At 44.0% G+C, this 14170-nt stretch overlaps 1 protein-coding gene across 5 annotated transcripts in view; it reads left to right on the top strand.

The window, feature by feature from the left end:
• Positions 1-14170, top strand: part of Phka2 (phosphorylase kinase regulatory subunit alpha 2) — an 89978-nt gene that overhangs the window by 43609 nt on the left and 32199 nt on the right. For 4 of the 5 annotated variants that reach the window (XM_026784856.1, XM_026784855.1, XM_026784854.1 and 1 more), the window contains exons 13-19: positions 2689-2796; positions 4326-4404; positions 7822-7956; positions 8612-8721; positions 9914-10058; positions 10275-10353; positions 13664-13833. In XM_026784856.1, the coding sequence (XP_026640657.1) occupies positions 2689-2796; positions 4326-4404; positions 7822-7956; positions 8612-8721; positions 9914-10058; positions 10275-10353; positions 13664-13833 (826 nt within the window). The other variant, XM_026784857.1, reaches the window with a different exon arrangement.

The following is a 14170-nucleotide window of genomic DNA, read 5'->3' as shown; positions in this document are numbered from 1 at the left end:
CCAAGGACCACCACCTCCATCCAGGTCTAGTAAGGTGAGCATCCAAACTGCCTAGGCTCCCACAAAGCCAGTACGTGCAGTAGGATCAAAAACCCATTGTGATTGTTCTTGAACCCACTGACTGGGAGAAGATCTTCACCAACCCCGCAACTGACAAAGGTCTGATCTCCAAAATATATAAAGAACTCAAGAAACTAGACCGTAAAAGGCTAATCAACCCAATTATAAAATGAGGCACTGAGCTGAACAGAGAATTCTCAACAGAAGAACTTCAAATGGCCAAAAGACACTTAAGGTCATGCTCAACTTCCTTAGCGATCAGGGAAATGCAAATCAAGACAACTTTAAGATACCATCTTACACCTGTCAGAATGGCTAAAATGAAAAACACCAATGATAGCCTTTGCTGGAGAGGGTATGGAGAAAGTGTTACACTCATCATTGCTGGTGGGAATGCAAACTTGTGCAACCACTCTGGAAAGCAGTGTGGCAGTTTCTCAGGAAATTTGGGATCAACCTACCCCTGGACCCAGCAATACCACTCTTGGGAATATACCCAAGAGAGGCCCTATCATACAACAAAAGCATATGCTCAACTATGTTCATAGCAGCATTGTCTGCAAATTTCTTAATTTTATATTTGTATCCATATGCCATGGATAGAGTGAATGCTGATGAGGGTGAAGGGTGTCTGGGGCACTTCACTTAGTGACATTTTCATGTCCCTTGTTCATATTGCTCATTCCCTAGTACTGAGGCATCAATGTCAGGAAGGTGGAAACCAAACAAGAGAAAATGCATACCTTCAATGGCAGTACCCCTATTTTATAGTAGAAACTAGCCATTCCTGCTTTCCCAAAATGTACATTCACTGACCATTGTCACTGCTTGGTTAGAGCTACACTTTCTTCCTGGTGGATTATGCTGGTTGTGAATAATAAAATGTTACTCTACAACTCTCTCTCCTAAATATCACACTGACAGGTTTCTGATTGTCATCCAATATCCTCTTTATGCAGTATATTTAGCTTATATACTGGGTACCAGCATTTTACCTTAATTTCATTTTGTGTTGGCTTTGCAAGTGAGACTTGGCAAGGGTCTTTAGTCAAATCAATAACACGTACTGAGACCTCTGGGAAAGAATCTTGCAAGATACTACAAACCTCTATGGCAGCTTTGTGCAAATTAGAAAAAGTCTGGGACTGCAGTGGCATGCAGCCTGTATGCTTGGGCAAGGTGCCACTGTCTGGGGACCTTCATTGCACAGCTGGGGACTAGTGAAGGTATGTCCAGCAAACATGTAGTGAGCAGCCACTCCCTGCCTGACACAGCTTAGCGAGTAGTACACAAGGTGGTTCTGTTTCGTTGAGTGCGTAGGCAAGGTGAAAGTGGAACTAGGCTAGGAGGTGGAGGCAGCTATAGGAGAGACGGAAGCAAAGATGGGGTACACATGCACCTGTAAATAGTCGTTCAGAAGGACCAGAGTAGGGAGGAGAGGGGTGCTTCCATGAAGAGATAGAATTGAACTCTAGTGGAAAAGAGGGCAGAACAAGTTCATTTTTTTGACCTAGAAAGTTTGTGGGCTTTCTGTTCTTTAGATAGTTCTCATTCTAGATTCTTGCAATCTTCCTTAATAGTTGTATTTAATGTGCTAGCCAATTGTAAAAGTAATCCTATACATTGTAAAATCTATGCAGACTTCTGTAGAAAGAAGAAAACATTTGTTATCCCTAATGTATGACCCAGTAGCAACCACAGAATTACATTCTGAAGAATATCCTTCCATGCTATTTCTTTTTTGACTCTTTGACTACCAGTGACAACTCCATTCAGTGTGTGCAAAACTTGTTTTTTAAAAAATATTTACTACCAAGAAATATAAATCTTTTCTAAGTATATTAATAATATCACTGGTTAATCCACAGTACTGAGATTGAACCCCACATACACAAACATTTGTCATACCATTTTTGCCCCTGTAGATGGATAAATGTTTTCTATTTCCTTTGAGTGACTACCTTATTCAGTGTTTCAATGACTAAAACCTGAAAGGAAGCATGGAGTTTAGAAGAGCATCCCATATGTAGCTGACACTATCCTCAAAACAAGCAGGCATTGCTAGGACAAAAAAGCACAGAAGCTTATGCTGATGAGATAAAGCTCCCGGAAAATTCCACTTTCTGAAGGAGGTAGGCTGGGGAGTGGCAGCAGCACTATTGGTTTTCCTCAACGCATAGTGCCACCTTCTGGTAATTTTCTTGCATGGGCGCACGTCCCTGGGGATGGTAAGCCAGAAGAAGAAACCAGGCTTGACATCCAGCTATGCACTCTGCTTGTGCAGACTGATGGTTGTTTTTTTTATGAGAACACAACCAGCCACAAACAAAAACTATGGCGCTTCCTGCTGCCGACAGCTGGGTATAGAGCAGGCAAGTCAAGCATCCAGCACCAGTGGCCGCAGGTAGGCTTATGGGAGGAGCACTGGCCTAGGACCAGATCAAGATTTGAAGTCCCCCTCTGTTGCTTATAGTCATGGGATGCTGAGAGAGGAACTTTTGCCTTCTCAGTCCACCATCCTGTATTGCACAGAAGTGGACTGCAGGCTGAGAACTGCTTTATAAATCTTCAGTATGCTCTCCTAATATAAGATACTGCTAACCTTGAACTGTTCATTTTCTCTGCCAGGTGGATGAAGAGTACAAGAACCCTCACACGGTAGACCGAATTCCACTGGGGAAGCTGCCCCATCTTTGGGGACAGTCCTTGTACATCCTTAGCTCTCTGCTGGCAGAGGTAGGGTTTCGAGGGTGGAAAGCCATCCATCTGATTGGAGTATAGGAAATTGGGAAAAGCACAGTGGTTCTCTGTACTAAGTGACTGCCAATAGCATGTACAGCTTTATTACCTTCAAGGTCGCCTGGGCTGTCTTGGGACCCTGTCTTTTCTCTGGCCTTGCATATCCATATTTTAATAAACCAGGTCAGATCAGCTACATGCCATGCTCCCTGGCTCCCTCTCACCAGAATCTCTGGTACGTAGTTAGAATCTGTTTGCATTGCTGCTCAGCAGACATGGGAACATTTTTTAGCCAAGATTAGCACATCTGATCTTAGAAAAGACAGGATTTAGGAAGTTATTAGATGGGCTAGAAGCTCTCTCAGCCCAATACACAGAAGCAGAAGGGCTCTTCAGATCTCTCTAGAAAGAAACAGCAGGCACATATCATCCTTCAGATACCGCAGCCCACACCAACCCTCCTCTTGACCCATACCCTCTTGCCTCCAGGCTTCTGTTGGAAAAGCTTTAAAATGCATCTCCCCGTCTTGAGTGAGAAACTTCAGCTGAGAATTCTGGTGTGGGGAAGGAGCCTAAAGAAGAAAGGGACTGACCACATGAGGCTGGCCAGCCTGTGTGCTTCGCCACCTATAAAAGTGGGGAAGAGGACAGTGCATCAGAATGTTACTGGGGCACTGGAGTGGTAAAGACCGTGAAAGATAGCACAGTGGACACATCACCTGGGAACATTGGTTGCTGAGGTGGTTCCCAGGTATGTTTAATCTCCCAAGTTTCACGGTCATAGCTTAATTTATAGCAGTTCACATATATTCTTTTGTAAGCCAGTCTTGATTCCAACCAGCTCAGTGACTTTTGGCAGGTCTCTTAACCTCTCTGGGCCTCAGTTGCCTCACCTGTAAAGTGAAAATTTGGGCTTAATTGTCTGCACAGTGCATTTCAGCTCAGATTTCAGTCCATGTAAGGTAGGAAATAAATAACTCCACTCCCCTGAGACCTCCTCTCCAATATAAAAGTCTCCCTATGGGCCCAGTAGGTCCATTCCATCTCATGTCACCTTCATCCCCTTTGGATGCTTGGATGATTCCTAGAAAGTGCAAGAAGGTATATTTTGAAAGAGCTCAGATAACAAGATGGCAAGAGTTTTATGTTCCAAAGCAGGCAGCCCTGAACCAAAGTCTCACTATAGCGCTTTCGGCTTCCCCAGCTGTAGAACAGTGATGGACATAGGAGACTTGGGTGTGGCAGTGCACATGCAGGAACTTGGCTAGCACTAGTCATAGCTTTCTTTCACTCACACAATGTGGGGTATATTTGAGTAACCCTCAGAGCTAAGCACCAAGCATACAATACATTGATCAGTGCATTCTGAGTAGTATACTCTATTATGGAGAGAAAGACAATCAACAAATATGAAGAAAAGGTTTTTGACTGTTTGAGCCCCCAAATATGTTGTTTTCAAGTGTAGGAACAAGGTGAAATCTTAGTTAAAGCAGTGTTTCATAATGTTAATGCTCCTCTCTTCTTAGGGATTCCTTGCCACTGGTGAAATTGATCCCTTAAATAGAAGATTTGCTACTTCAGTCAAACCTGATGTTGTAGTACAAGGTTTGTAAGCGTTTTTACTGTCCATCTTGAATGTATAAAATCAATGTTAATTTTCCATTAACATTGTTCCCTAGTTATTAAAAAATTTGAAAGGGTGTTTAGCTGGGTTCTAGCAGTGCGTGCCTCTAATCCTAGTACTCAGAAGGCTGAAGCAGGAAGGTCAAGAGTTCCCAGCATTAGGGAAGTAAGAGCTGTAGGATCAAGGTCACCTTTGGCTTCATAGAGAGTTTAAGGCCAGTCTAGCCTGCATAGTAAGACCTTGACAAAGGAAAAAAGGGAGAGAGAAAGAAAGTGATTTTTGTACAATAAGATGTAGGAATCTACGAGAAACTTTGTATAACTTAGGTAGGCCCCAAAAGCAACGGGATTCTTCCCACCTACAAATTTACTTCTTACAAAGGAGTTGTTTTCTGGAATCTAAATCTTGATTATCACTGGAGCACAAATAAGTCATTGAGCATCATTCTTCATTACTGTCACTCGGACAAGTGGAGTCTGAGCCTGGTGCAAACTCAGAACCCAAGTGAAGTGGATCATTTGTCTCTTGACGGTCTCAGGTCTTGCCACCAGCTTCCTCCCTTCCTTCCTCTTTAGCCAGTTCTTCTTCCAAAAAGGTAAGAATCCCAATGGGGCTGCCTTTCCAAGGGTACCCCAACAGGCCATTTCTCAGGGCTGCTGGGACACTTGCTCTTCCCCAAGGGATCCTGCAAGCAATGGAGATAGCTATAGAGGAGGCTTTCGATCTAGGTCTGGCCTATGGTATGCACCGAGAGCAGCAGTCCCTTCTGTTTCCTCTACTAAGGAACTGGCAGCTCTGACACGTTTTGAGGACCTTGTAGAACACTCACTCAGGTGCTGTCAAATGTCAGCCACTGTGGATATAACACATTGCTCCTAAATTTAGCTACATACCTTTGTTCGTTTGCATAGTTTTTGTTCCTTTGAAACAGAGTCTTAGTTTGTAAAACTGGCTGACCTTGAATTCAATACATAGCCAAAGCTGGCCTTGTGCTCACAGACATCCTCCTGCTTCAGTCTCCTAAGTACTAAGATTATAGGCATTAACCACCATGTCTGGCTTAGGTTTTACACTTATTAAGGATACTGCTTGTATTCTCTTCTGTGTTGACTGACACCTGTGCACCCACACATTGAAAATCATGATTGAACAAATAAGAAAGCATTCCTCTTTGGGGCCACTGGCCCCTTTTAATGAGCATGCCCATGATACAATGAGAGGAGCTGGAAGTTGACATCTCATCAATAGTGTATGCAGAGTACACCTAATCACCATAACATTCTCATTAGGTAACATTTGCCACATTGCTTATCTCCCTGAAGCTTAGCGGTTAACTTATTCATTCAGGGATCTCAGCTGACAACTGGAGGTGGGAACCTATTATTGACACCCTGGTAGGCTGATCCAGCTGCACTTCTTAGTCTCCACACTTGGTCAACACATATTCTGCTAATTAGTCTCTTAAAACTACAAGAGTTCTTTTCCAGCTGTGGGCTGGGATATATTAATAGATCTCAACCAACCTTTTTTAATCTATTGATTTTATTTTTAATTATGTGTATGTGTGCGCACGCGCATCATGCACGCGTGTGCGTCTGAGTATGAATTTGCAAATATGTGCAGTGCCCAAGGAGACCAGAAAGTGTTAGGATTTCTGGAGCTGGAGTTACAGGCAATTGTGAGCCACCTGATGTGGGTGATGGGAGTCAAACTTGGATCCTTTGGAAAAGCAGTGAGCACCCTTAACTATTCAGACATCTCTTCACCCTAGCATTTTTTTTGATGTAGTAGAACAGAGCAACATTCAGCAGATCTAGCATGAAGAAACTCATGCAGATCCAGTGAGATACCTCAACAGATAATAACACTTTGCCACCAAGCCTGACAGCCAGAGTTCAATCCCCGAAGCCCATATAGTAGAACAAGAGAATTGACTCCTGCAAGTTGCCCTTTTACCCCCCCACACACACATGCTATGGCACATGCATGTCCCCCCACACACTCAGAATAGAGAAGGGGAGCTCATGTGATTGCATCAGACTATGAAGCTCTCCCCAGTGTCAGTTACAATCACTCCCTGAAAGACGCAATCTTCCAGAGACTGGGAGCGGTGCAACTTTGATAAATGTGCAATTCTCTTTGTCAGCGGCAGTTTCACAAGGGGTAATTTTCAAAGTGTTGAGGGAAACCATGGTCAGTCCTGCAGATGAGCAATCTTATTTGAGACCTGGGGAAGAGGGGGGTTAGGCTCCAGTTCTCCCCCATCTGTTTTGGGCTAATTAAGCATTCTCATGGCTTCTCTTAAGGTTCGCTGGAAAGATGAGATCATGGGTATTAAAACCGTTTAAAAAGCGTCAGGTGGTATGTAGATGTAAGGGGGTAATGTTCAGCTCTCTGTGGCATTTATGTGTATCGCATGTTCAGCACCCACCCCAGCCTATGGATACAATGGTAGGATTTGGGGAAGACACCGTAACAGTAGCTTAGCTTTTTTTCTCTGGACCGAGCATAGCCCTGAGACCCTCTAATTTCTGAAAGGCTCTGCTGCAGTTGGGTAAGATACCAGCTGCTTCCTGTGACTGGCTTCCTATTCAGCAAGCCCCTTCCAGACCCCATCCCTTTACCAGCACACTGCTTTCTCATAAAGACAGGCAGTACTGGTATGATAGATACCACCCAGTCATCACTGATGTGGCCCTAAGCTAAGACTAATTTCTCCATCAACTGCCAGGGCCCGGATTCTGGAGGTCCCTGTCAGCCAGAGAGCCAAGGACTCAAACCAGTTTGCATGGGTGCTCTTTCTCATCTGTGGGGTTTTGTGCTGTGCTTCTAGGACATCAGTAGAAGCAGGACTGCTTCTACTGATATCTCCACCAGCAGGCGTACTTTGTTTCCTAGGGAAAAGAAAGATATTCTCTCCTTCTCTTCCCCAGGCTAAAGCATTCCCTGTAAGCAGACACTGTGGTATTCTCATTTCCTCTGCCTTTTGGGAGCAAGAGCCCAGATTTCTGACATCCCCTTAGGTAGCTGTTTGTACTCCTACCCCTATGTGAAAGGACACAAGGCGTGTTTAGATAAATGTGAACCCGGAGGGAGGCAAGGCATTATTTCAGATAGGCTAAGTTGGTGTGGAGCCTAGTGAAGGCTATTTCTACAAGCTCTCAGAGTGTCCTGCGTAGTAAGGGCACTTGACAGATAAGTATATTGTGTGTGTTGAGGTACAGTTAGGACAGAAAAACAGGGAGTGCAGCAGGACAGACACCACTGTTTTCAAAGCCAAGCACAGGGAATGTGCTAGCAACGCCTGGTGCTGGACAGAAGGGACAATCAGTTCCGTGTGTCAGTGTGAAGAGACAGCAGACACAGATCTGATGCAGGTTCTTTGTTCTTGTTTGCAGTCGCTGTTTTGGCAGAAAACAGTCACATTAAGGGGCTGTTGCGGCAACATGGGGTAAATGTCCAGAGCATCTCTGATGTGCATCCAGTTCGAGTCCAGCCAGGCCGGATTCTTAGTCACGTATATGCCAAACTTGGTAGGTCAGGGAAGCATTGGGGGTATATTTGGTTCTAGGGTTGGGCCCGAGGAAAACCTTGTTCTAAGTTCTGAAGACCTGGGCAGAGCACTAAGCAGGTCAACCAGTTGTTCCTCTTCGTTGTGAAGAATGGGCAGGCAAGCAAATTCCCCTCAGTTTGATTAGTCCATCCCACCATAGGAGGGCCCCACTGTCTGGTAGATCTATTGGAGAATAAGTAATCCCTTTGGAATGTCACAGTTGAAAGAGTCACTAGTATCTGGATACAGCTTCTAATTGTTATCTGTGATGCCCCAAAATGCTCATTGTACCCACTAAAGTAGGAATCAGTTCTCTTTTCTTAGAATCTGAATTTGTTCAGTTTATAGCTGACTACTAAATAAATTCAAAGCCAGTATTAATAAAGTTCTTTTAGTAGTTCTGTTCCATCTAGAACAAACTGGCCTTGTTCATGTCCATGCATGAAGAGAGAGGGTGAGATGTGTTCTCTGCTCAGCTTTGTCCCACTTTTTAAAATGCCATGTGTGGTATTAGGAAAACAAACTCCTGAGTATATTGTCGGACACAAAATTAAGCCCAGACTTAGCCGACATCACTAGAAATAGCTCTTACTCTAATTTCTCTAACTCTGCTTTCTCCTTTATATTTCAAATAGGACGAAATAAGAATATGAAGTTGAGTGGTCGACCATATCGCCACATTGGTGTCCTCGGCACCTCTAAACTCTATGTGATTAGAAACCAGATCTTCACTTTTACACCCCAGGTAACAAGAGCAGGCCAGCTGGCCATGCTGGTGCATGCCTTTAATTTCAGCACTGGGGAAGCAGAGACAGGTGAAGCTCCATGAGTTCAAGGCCAGTCTGGTCTATGTGAGTTCTAGACCAGCCACAGTTGAGACCCTGTCTCAAAAACAAACAAACAAGCAAGCAAAAAGAAACTGAAGGAAAAAAAAAGTGGCAGCAGTAGAAATTAGCCAGCATCCTCTCATTAAGTTCTCTTTTCTGTCTGGTAAGCATTTCTACCTGAAACATGGAAAGATTTTATATGCCTGGGATCAGGTGGAGGGATAGAAAATGCTTACAGTAGGTACTCGATGGATGTTACTTGAATCAAATTGAGTATGTCATCACTTCCAGACATGAATACATGATTTACAATGTGACACATCAGTTGGCTCATATCACCTAAACTTAACAGTCCCTAACCCTTGTGAAGGTTGTCATAGGACCCTCAGTATGATAAACAGCTGGACTGATGTGCAGGACCCCAGCCCACAGTTTAATGGCTGTGGTACTTATCTTCAGAATGTTTGTTCTTGAAGAAAACTAATCTAGTGGAAGCAGCTAGAAAGATAGACAGTGTGGTCACTTTGCCAGTTGTGAGACACAGCATGGACCCCTGCCTGCCTGAACATGTGGTTGGCTGTGGGATCTTGCCTCGGTAGCTGCCACTTTAAACCTTGCAAACCATTTCCCTTAGTACCAAATTCTAAATGTAGAGCTGAGTGTGCACGAGCACAGAGGTCAGGAGAACAGTCGGATTTTCATCTTCATTGTTGTGGCAGTACCTCTGGTTGGCATTAGGCAGGCATCAGTCAGATGGACAGCCGTCCCAGCTCTCCCTCGCCTGGAAAGTATTTGCAAACCCAGAATCCCCCAGAGGGGTAGCAATTACCACTTTGATTTGCCCTTTGTGGTGAGGACAGTTTTATCCCTGTGGGAGGAGCTGATGGCAGGTCTAAGAGCACACCTTTCCTATCGTACCTGTGTGGCTGCAGCTGCTAGGCACATGACAGATTTGTTATGTCTCATCTCAGAGAAAGTGGCCACCTGATTGAGGCCAATACCAAACATCTTTCTGGACAGCAGGTTCAGGATCAGCGCTGCCTTGAGTGACTGGTGTCGTGTGGGAATAAGTGAAGGGTGGCCCTTGACTTGGCCTGTTCTAACTTTCAGTTCACCGACCAGCATCACTTCTACCTGGCCCTGGACAACGAGATGATTGTGGAGATGCTGAGGATCGAGCTGGCCTATCTGTGCACCTGCTGGCGGATGACCGGCCGGCCCACACTCACCTTCCCTGTCACACACACCATGCTCAGTAATTCCATGAACTCCATCTGCTGGGTCATGGGCTCTTCTCTAAATGTTTAGGACAATTGCTGTGGACAGTGGCAAATACTGAAGGGGATCCTTAGTCGTTTGGCCTCTCTGTCTCAGGAATCTTTTGTACCATAAGGGTTTTGATTGGGTCGTGCTAGTGAGAATATTGTACTCCCAGATGAAGAAAACTCACTCATTATTTTTTTTTCATTAGCCAATGATGGATCAGACATTCATCCTGCAGTTCTTTCTACAATTAGGAAACTAGAAGATGGATATTTTGGAGGTGCTAGGTAAGTTGGGATTTCTTTTCATTAAATAAGAATAGCATTTACCTTTCTGAAAGTCTTTTACTGTCCTTTCCTCACTGTTTGCATCAGTTTCTGAACCTAGACATGCAGAATTTCAGAGTAAGAAGGAAATTAATCTAATTCTATCTCCCATGGAAAACTAGAATCAGGTCTAAAGAAACATTGGGTTGATGCTTATTATTCTTTCCTGGGCTCTGGAAGTGCACCGTCATAGAGAGGTGAACACAGCAGTCTCTCAGAGGTGTCTTTCCTGGAACATGACCTAGGGAGGGGCCAGAGGTGCACAATTAAAGCTGACTTGACAGATTTCTCGAGGGCCCCCAGAAACAGAGCACCTTATTAGTCCTGCATGAGTCACTCTGCACCAGCTTCAGTAGCATAAGAGCTATTTGGGTCTGTTAGCCTAGAGTATGACTCTCGGGTGTGAATCTTAGGCACCTTAGGTGAATAGGGTTGCTAACTCAATAGGAGTACCTTTCTCATTTTGTCCCTCTGAGTGATGCATGGTAGATTTCTCTAGACTCTATATCCTCATCTCCATGAATCTCTTGAGAGTATGTCAGATAACTCCCCAGTGGAGCCTCAGCTGTGCAGACAGACCATGGTACCTTCCCCAGGCAGAGAGAGGAGTCTCTTGGGCTAGCTTAACAGCTGCTGACAGTGTTTGAAGTCAAGTTCCCTCTTCTCGCCTCCTCCCACCTGTTGCCACAGGAAAAGCGTGACCATTTTCTTAATTTCAGGTAAAGTACCTTTTACCTTGCCCTTTCCACCATATCTAAGTAGGCAGACCAGTGTGCCAAGTGCATTTCCATCATGTGAGACTGATCTCTAGAACTTCCCATCTTGCAGAACTAAAACACCATACATAAGAAACAACCCTCTGCTGTCCTGCCTGTCTACAGCACCATATCTTCTTGTGTCCCCATAGTTTTAGGCAGATAACTTGTATCATGTAAGATCTTTTGATGACTGGCTCCTTTTATCACCTCACTTTTGTCCTTCAAGGTGAACTTGACTGTTTTTCTAACTTTGGACTCAATTGATTTTTTTTTTTTGCAGCTCCTAAAGTTGTCCTCTGGGCCCTTGTAGCTTCCTATGGGGCCCATCATAGCCTAAAAGTGGCTTCCCATGCAGGCTGTCCTTGGCCTCTTAGGAATATCAGTCAAGACAGTCCCCACTGTGGTGCTGTCTACATTTGCAGGGCTAGAATCGGAACTCCCATCAGCATCCACTTCGGAGCAGTCTGCCTCTAGCTTGGCTAAGTTGCCACCTAGTATATATAGCATCATGGCCAAAAGAAAATATAGCCCTATAATGAACCAACTTACAAAATACATTATTTTATTGAAATCTGATCACTGTAAAAAGATTATAGTATGCAGTTAGGAGTTTTGCATTATGTCTTGAATGTTGTCTCATTTAGTCTTTGCTTTGTGACAAGCTAGGTCTCATCTCTAGACAAAGAACCTTAAGCTCAGAGTGCCAGGACTGTAAGACAGATAGGTACAGAAGCACTTTGGGGATCCTGAACCAACCTATAACCCCTAGGCCTAAGGCCTTCTGCTTACAAAGCACCATGCAGAGAACTGTGGAAAACTTGCAATGCTGGGGCTCCCACAGCTACCTGTTGTATTCAATTGCAGTTAGTTTTGCAATGCTAGGAATCAAATTCAGGGCCTCAGGCTTATATGCTCTCTACCCCAGAGCAACATTCCAGCTCCCAGTTCAGTTCTTGATAATTAAGGTTGAATCTCATTGGACTTCTTTATATTTAAGTCTGTTTTTTGTTTTGTTTTGTTTTGTTTTGTTTTTTGTTTTTCGAGACAGGGTTTCTCTGTAGCTTTGGAGCCTGTCCTGGAACTAGCTCTTGTAGCCCAGGCTGGCCTCGAACTCACAGAGATCCTCCTGCCTCTGCCTCCCTAGTACTGGAATTAAAGGCGTGGGCCACCACCGCCCGGCCAAAAGCTTTTTAAGTGACTGTCTTCTTTCTTCGAGCTCTCTTTAGCCTCATAAAGCCCACTCCTTTCACCTGTACGAGACAAGAGGTTTCCATTGCATTTGGTTTTCTGGCCTACTTCCCCAACCCCAGAGCAAAACAAAACAAGCCTTGGAACTGGCCCTTGGCTCCACGAGAAGGCTTTTGTTCATTTAAGGGCAGGCTTCTCTTCCCCAGTTGTCATCTTGTCATATGCCTTTTGCCCATTGAAACATGGGTGTCTGTGAAGGTAACAGTTGTATTGCATAGTCTCATTTCCTCCATAAACAATTCTATCCTGGATTCTTAGGTTTTCACACATATTGACTAAATCCTGATCTGGTGCTGGTAGCTCAGAGGGAGATCCTGTTGTCTCCCACTTTAGTATATGACATTTCTGTAGAGCAGAAACAATGTGGACTCCCAGGATCTTGGTTGCTGATACCTCTTTAGCAAGACCCAAGCTGCCAGTTTTCAGTGGGGCATTTCTTAGCCCAATACAATAGGGCCTGTGCAGGGTGCATTGGTGTCAATCTGAAGATGCTAAATTAATCCAGTGACTCCCTTATAGAGAGAACCTTAACTCTGAGGCATGTGTCTTCCATCAGAAATTTCCTGCGCCCAGCTCACCATGTTTCATGGCAAGTCAAGCACACCAGGAAAATTATTGCTTCTAATCCAGTTGTTAAGGGAAAGAAATTATTTCTTCTAATCCAGTTGTTAAGGGAGAGAAATTATTGCTTCAAATCCAGTTGTTAAGGGAGAGAAATTATTTCCTCTAATCCAGTTGTTAAGGGATAGAAATTATTTCCTCTAATCCAGTTGTTAAGGGAGAGAAATCCTGGAGGTTGATTCTAACTAAAAGGGGTTTGCACAGTTTATTTTGTAAAGTTGTGAGCTGATCAGGAAAGTAGATTTGTATTTTTTTAGGCTTGGGGACAAAAATTTGTTATGACTCTTTTGACTTTTAAATGCTCTGTCCATTTCACTTTATACTTGTGAATAAATTTTTTGATTCTTTTGCTTTTTGAGGCACAGTCTTACGTTGTCGAGGCTGGCTTCAAGCTTTCTGTGATGCAGAAGATGGGCCCAGCCTTCTGTTCCTCCTGCTCTTACTTCCCAAGTGCTACAATTACAGGCATTCTCCACCAGGCCCAACTTTTCTATTGAATTTTGGGTTTCTTTCTTGTCTTGTATTGGGTTAGTAGTTACTGGCTCCTACAGAGGTGTGAATTAGCTATTGAAGAGTTTCACAGGGATTCAAAGGGGAAGTCTGTGCAGTCTGCCTGTAGCCCTAACATAGTGCCTTCTCAACAGAGTAAAGCTAGGAAACCTGGCAGAGTTCCTCACTACCTCATTCTATACGTACCTGACCTTCTTGGATCCAGACTGTGACGAGAAGTTGTTTGATGACATCAGTGATGGGAGCTTTAGCCCTGACAGCGAGTTAGAACTGGGAGGATACCTGGAAGACAGCAGCCATCCAGGTACCTTGTGTCAAAATTCTGTGGAGTGTTGGTTGTATTGGTTTCAGCCCTGGCACTATGATAAAATTGCCTAAGACCCAAATACAGAAAATAATTGACAAGCAAATGAACAAAAACAAGGCTTCTGAAGATTCCGTTCACTCAGATGAATAAAGTGCTGGTTTAAGAGCCTAAATTACACTGGCGCCCTTGAAAGGCCTTTCATAGGCCTAGTAGGAAAGTCTTAGTTTATTAATTGATATTTTAAAAAGATGGTTCCCATTTATTTATTTACTGTCTTTTTCTCTGTCTCTCTGTCCCTCTCTTTCTCTCTCTCTCTCTCTCTCTCTCTCTCTCT

The sequence above is a fragment of the Microtus ochrogaster genome, chromosome X (genome assembly GCF_000317375.1).
Source record: "Microtus ochrogaster isolate Prairie Vole_2 chromosome X, MicOch1.0, whole genome shotgun sequence".
NCBI classification, from domain to species: Eukaryota; Metazoa; Chordata; class Mammalia; order Rodentia; family Cricetidae; genus Microtus; species Microtus ochrogaster.
This window is presented reverse-complemented; position numbering and strand designations above follow the sequence as displayed.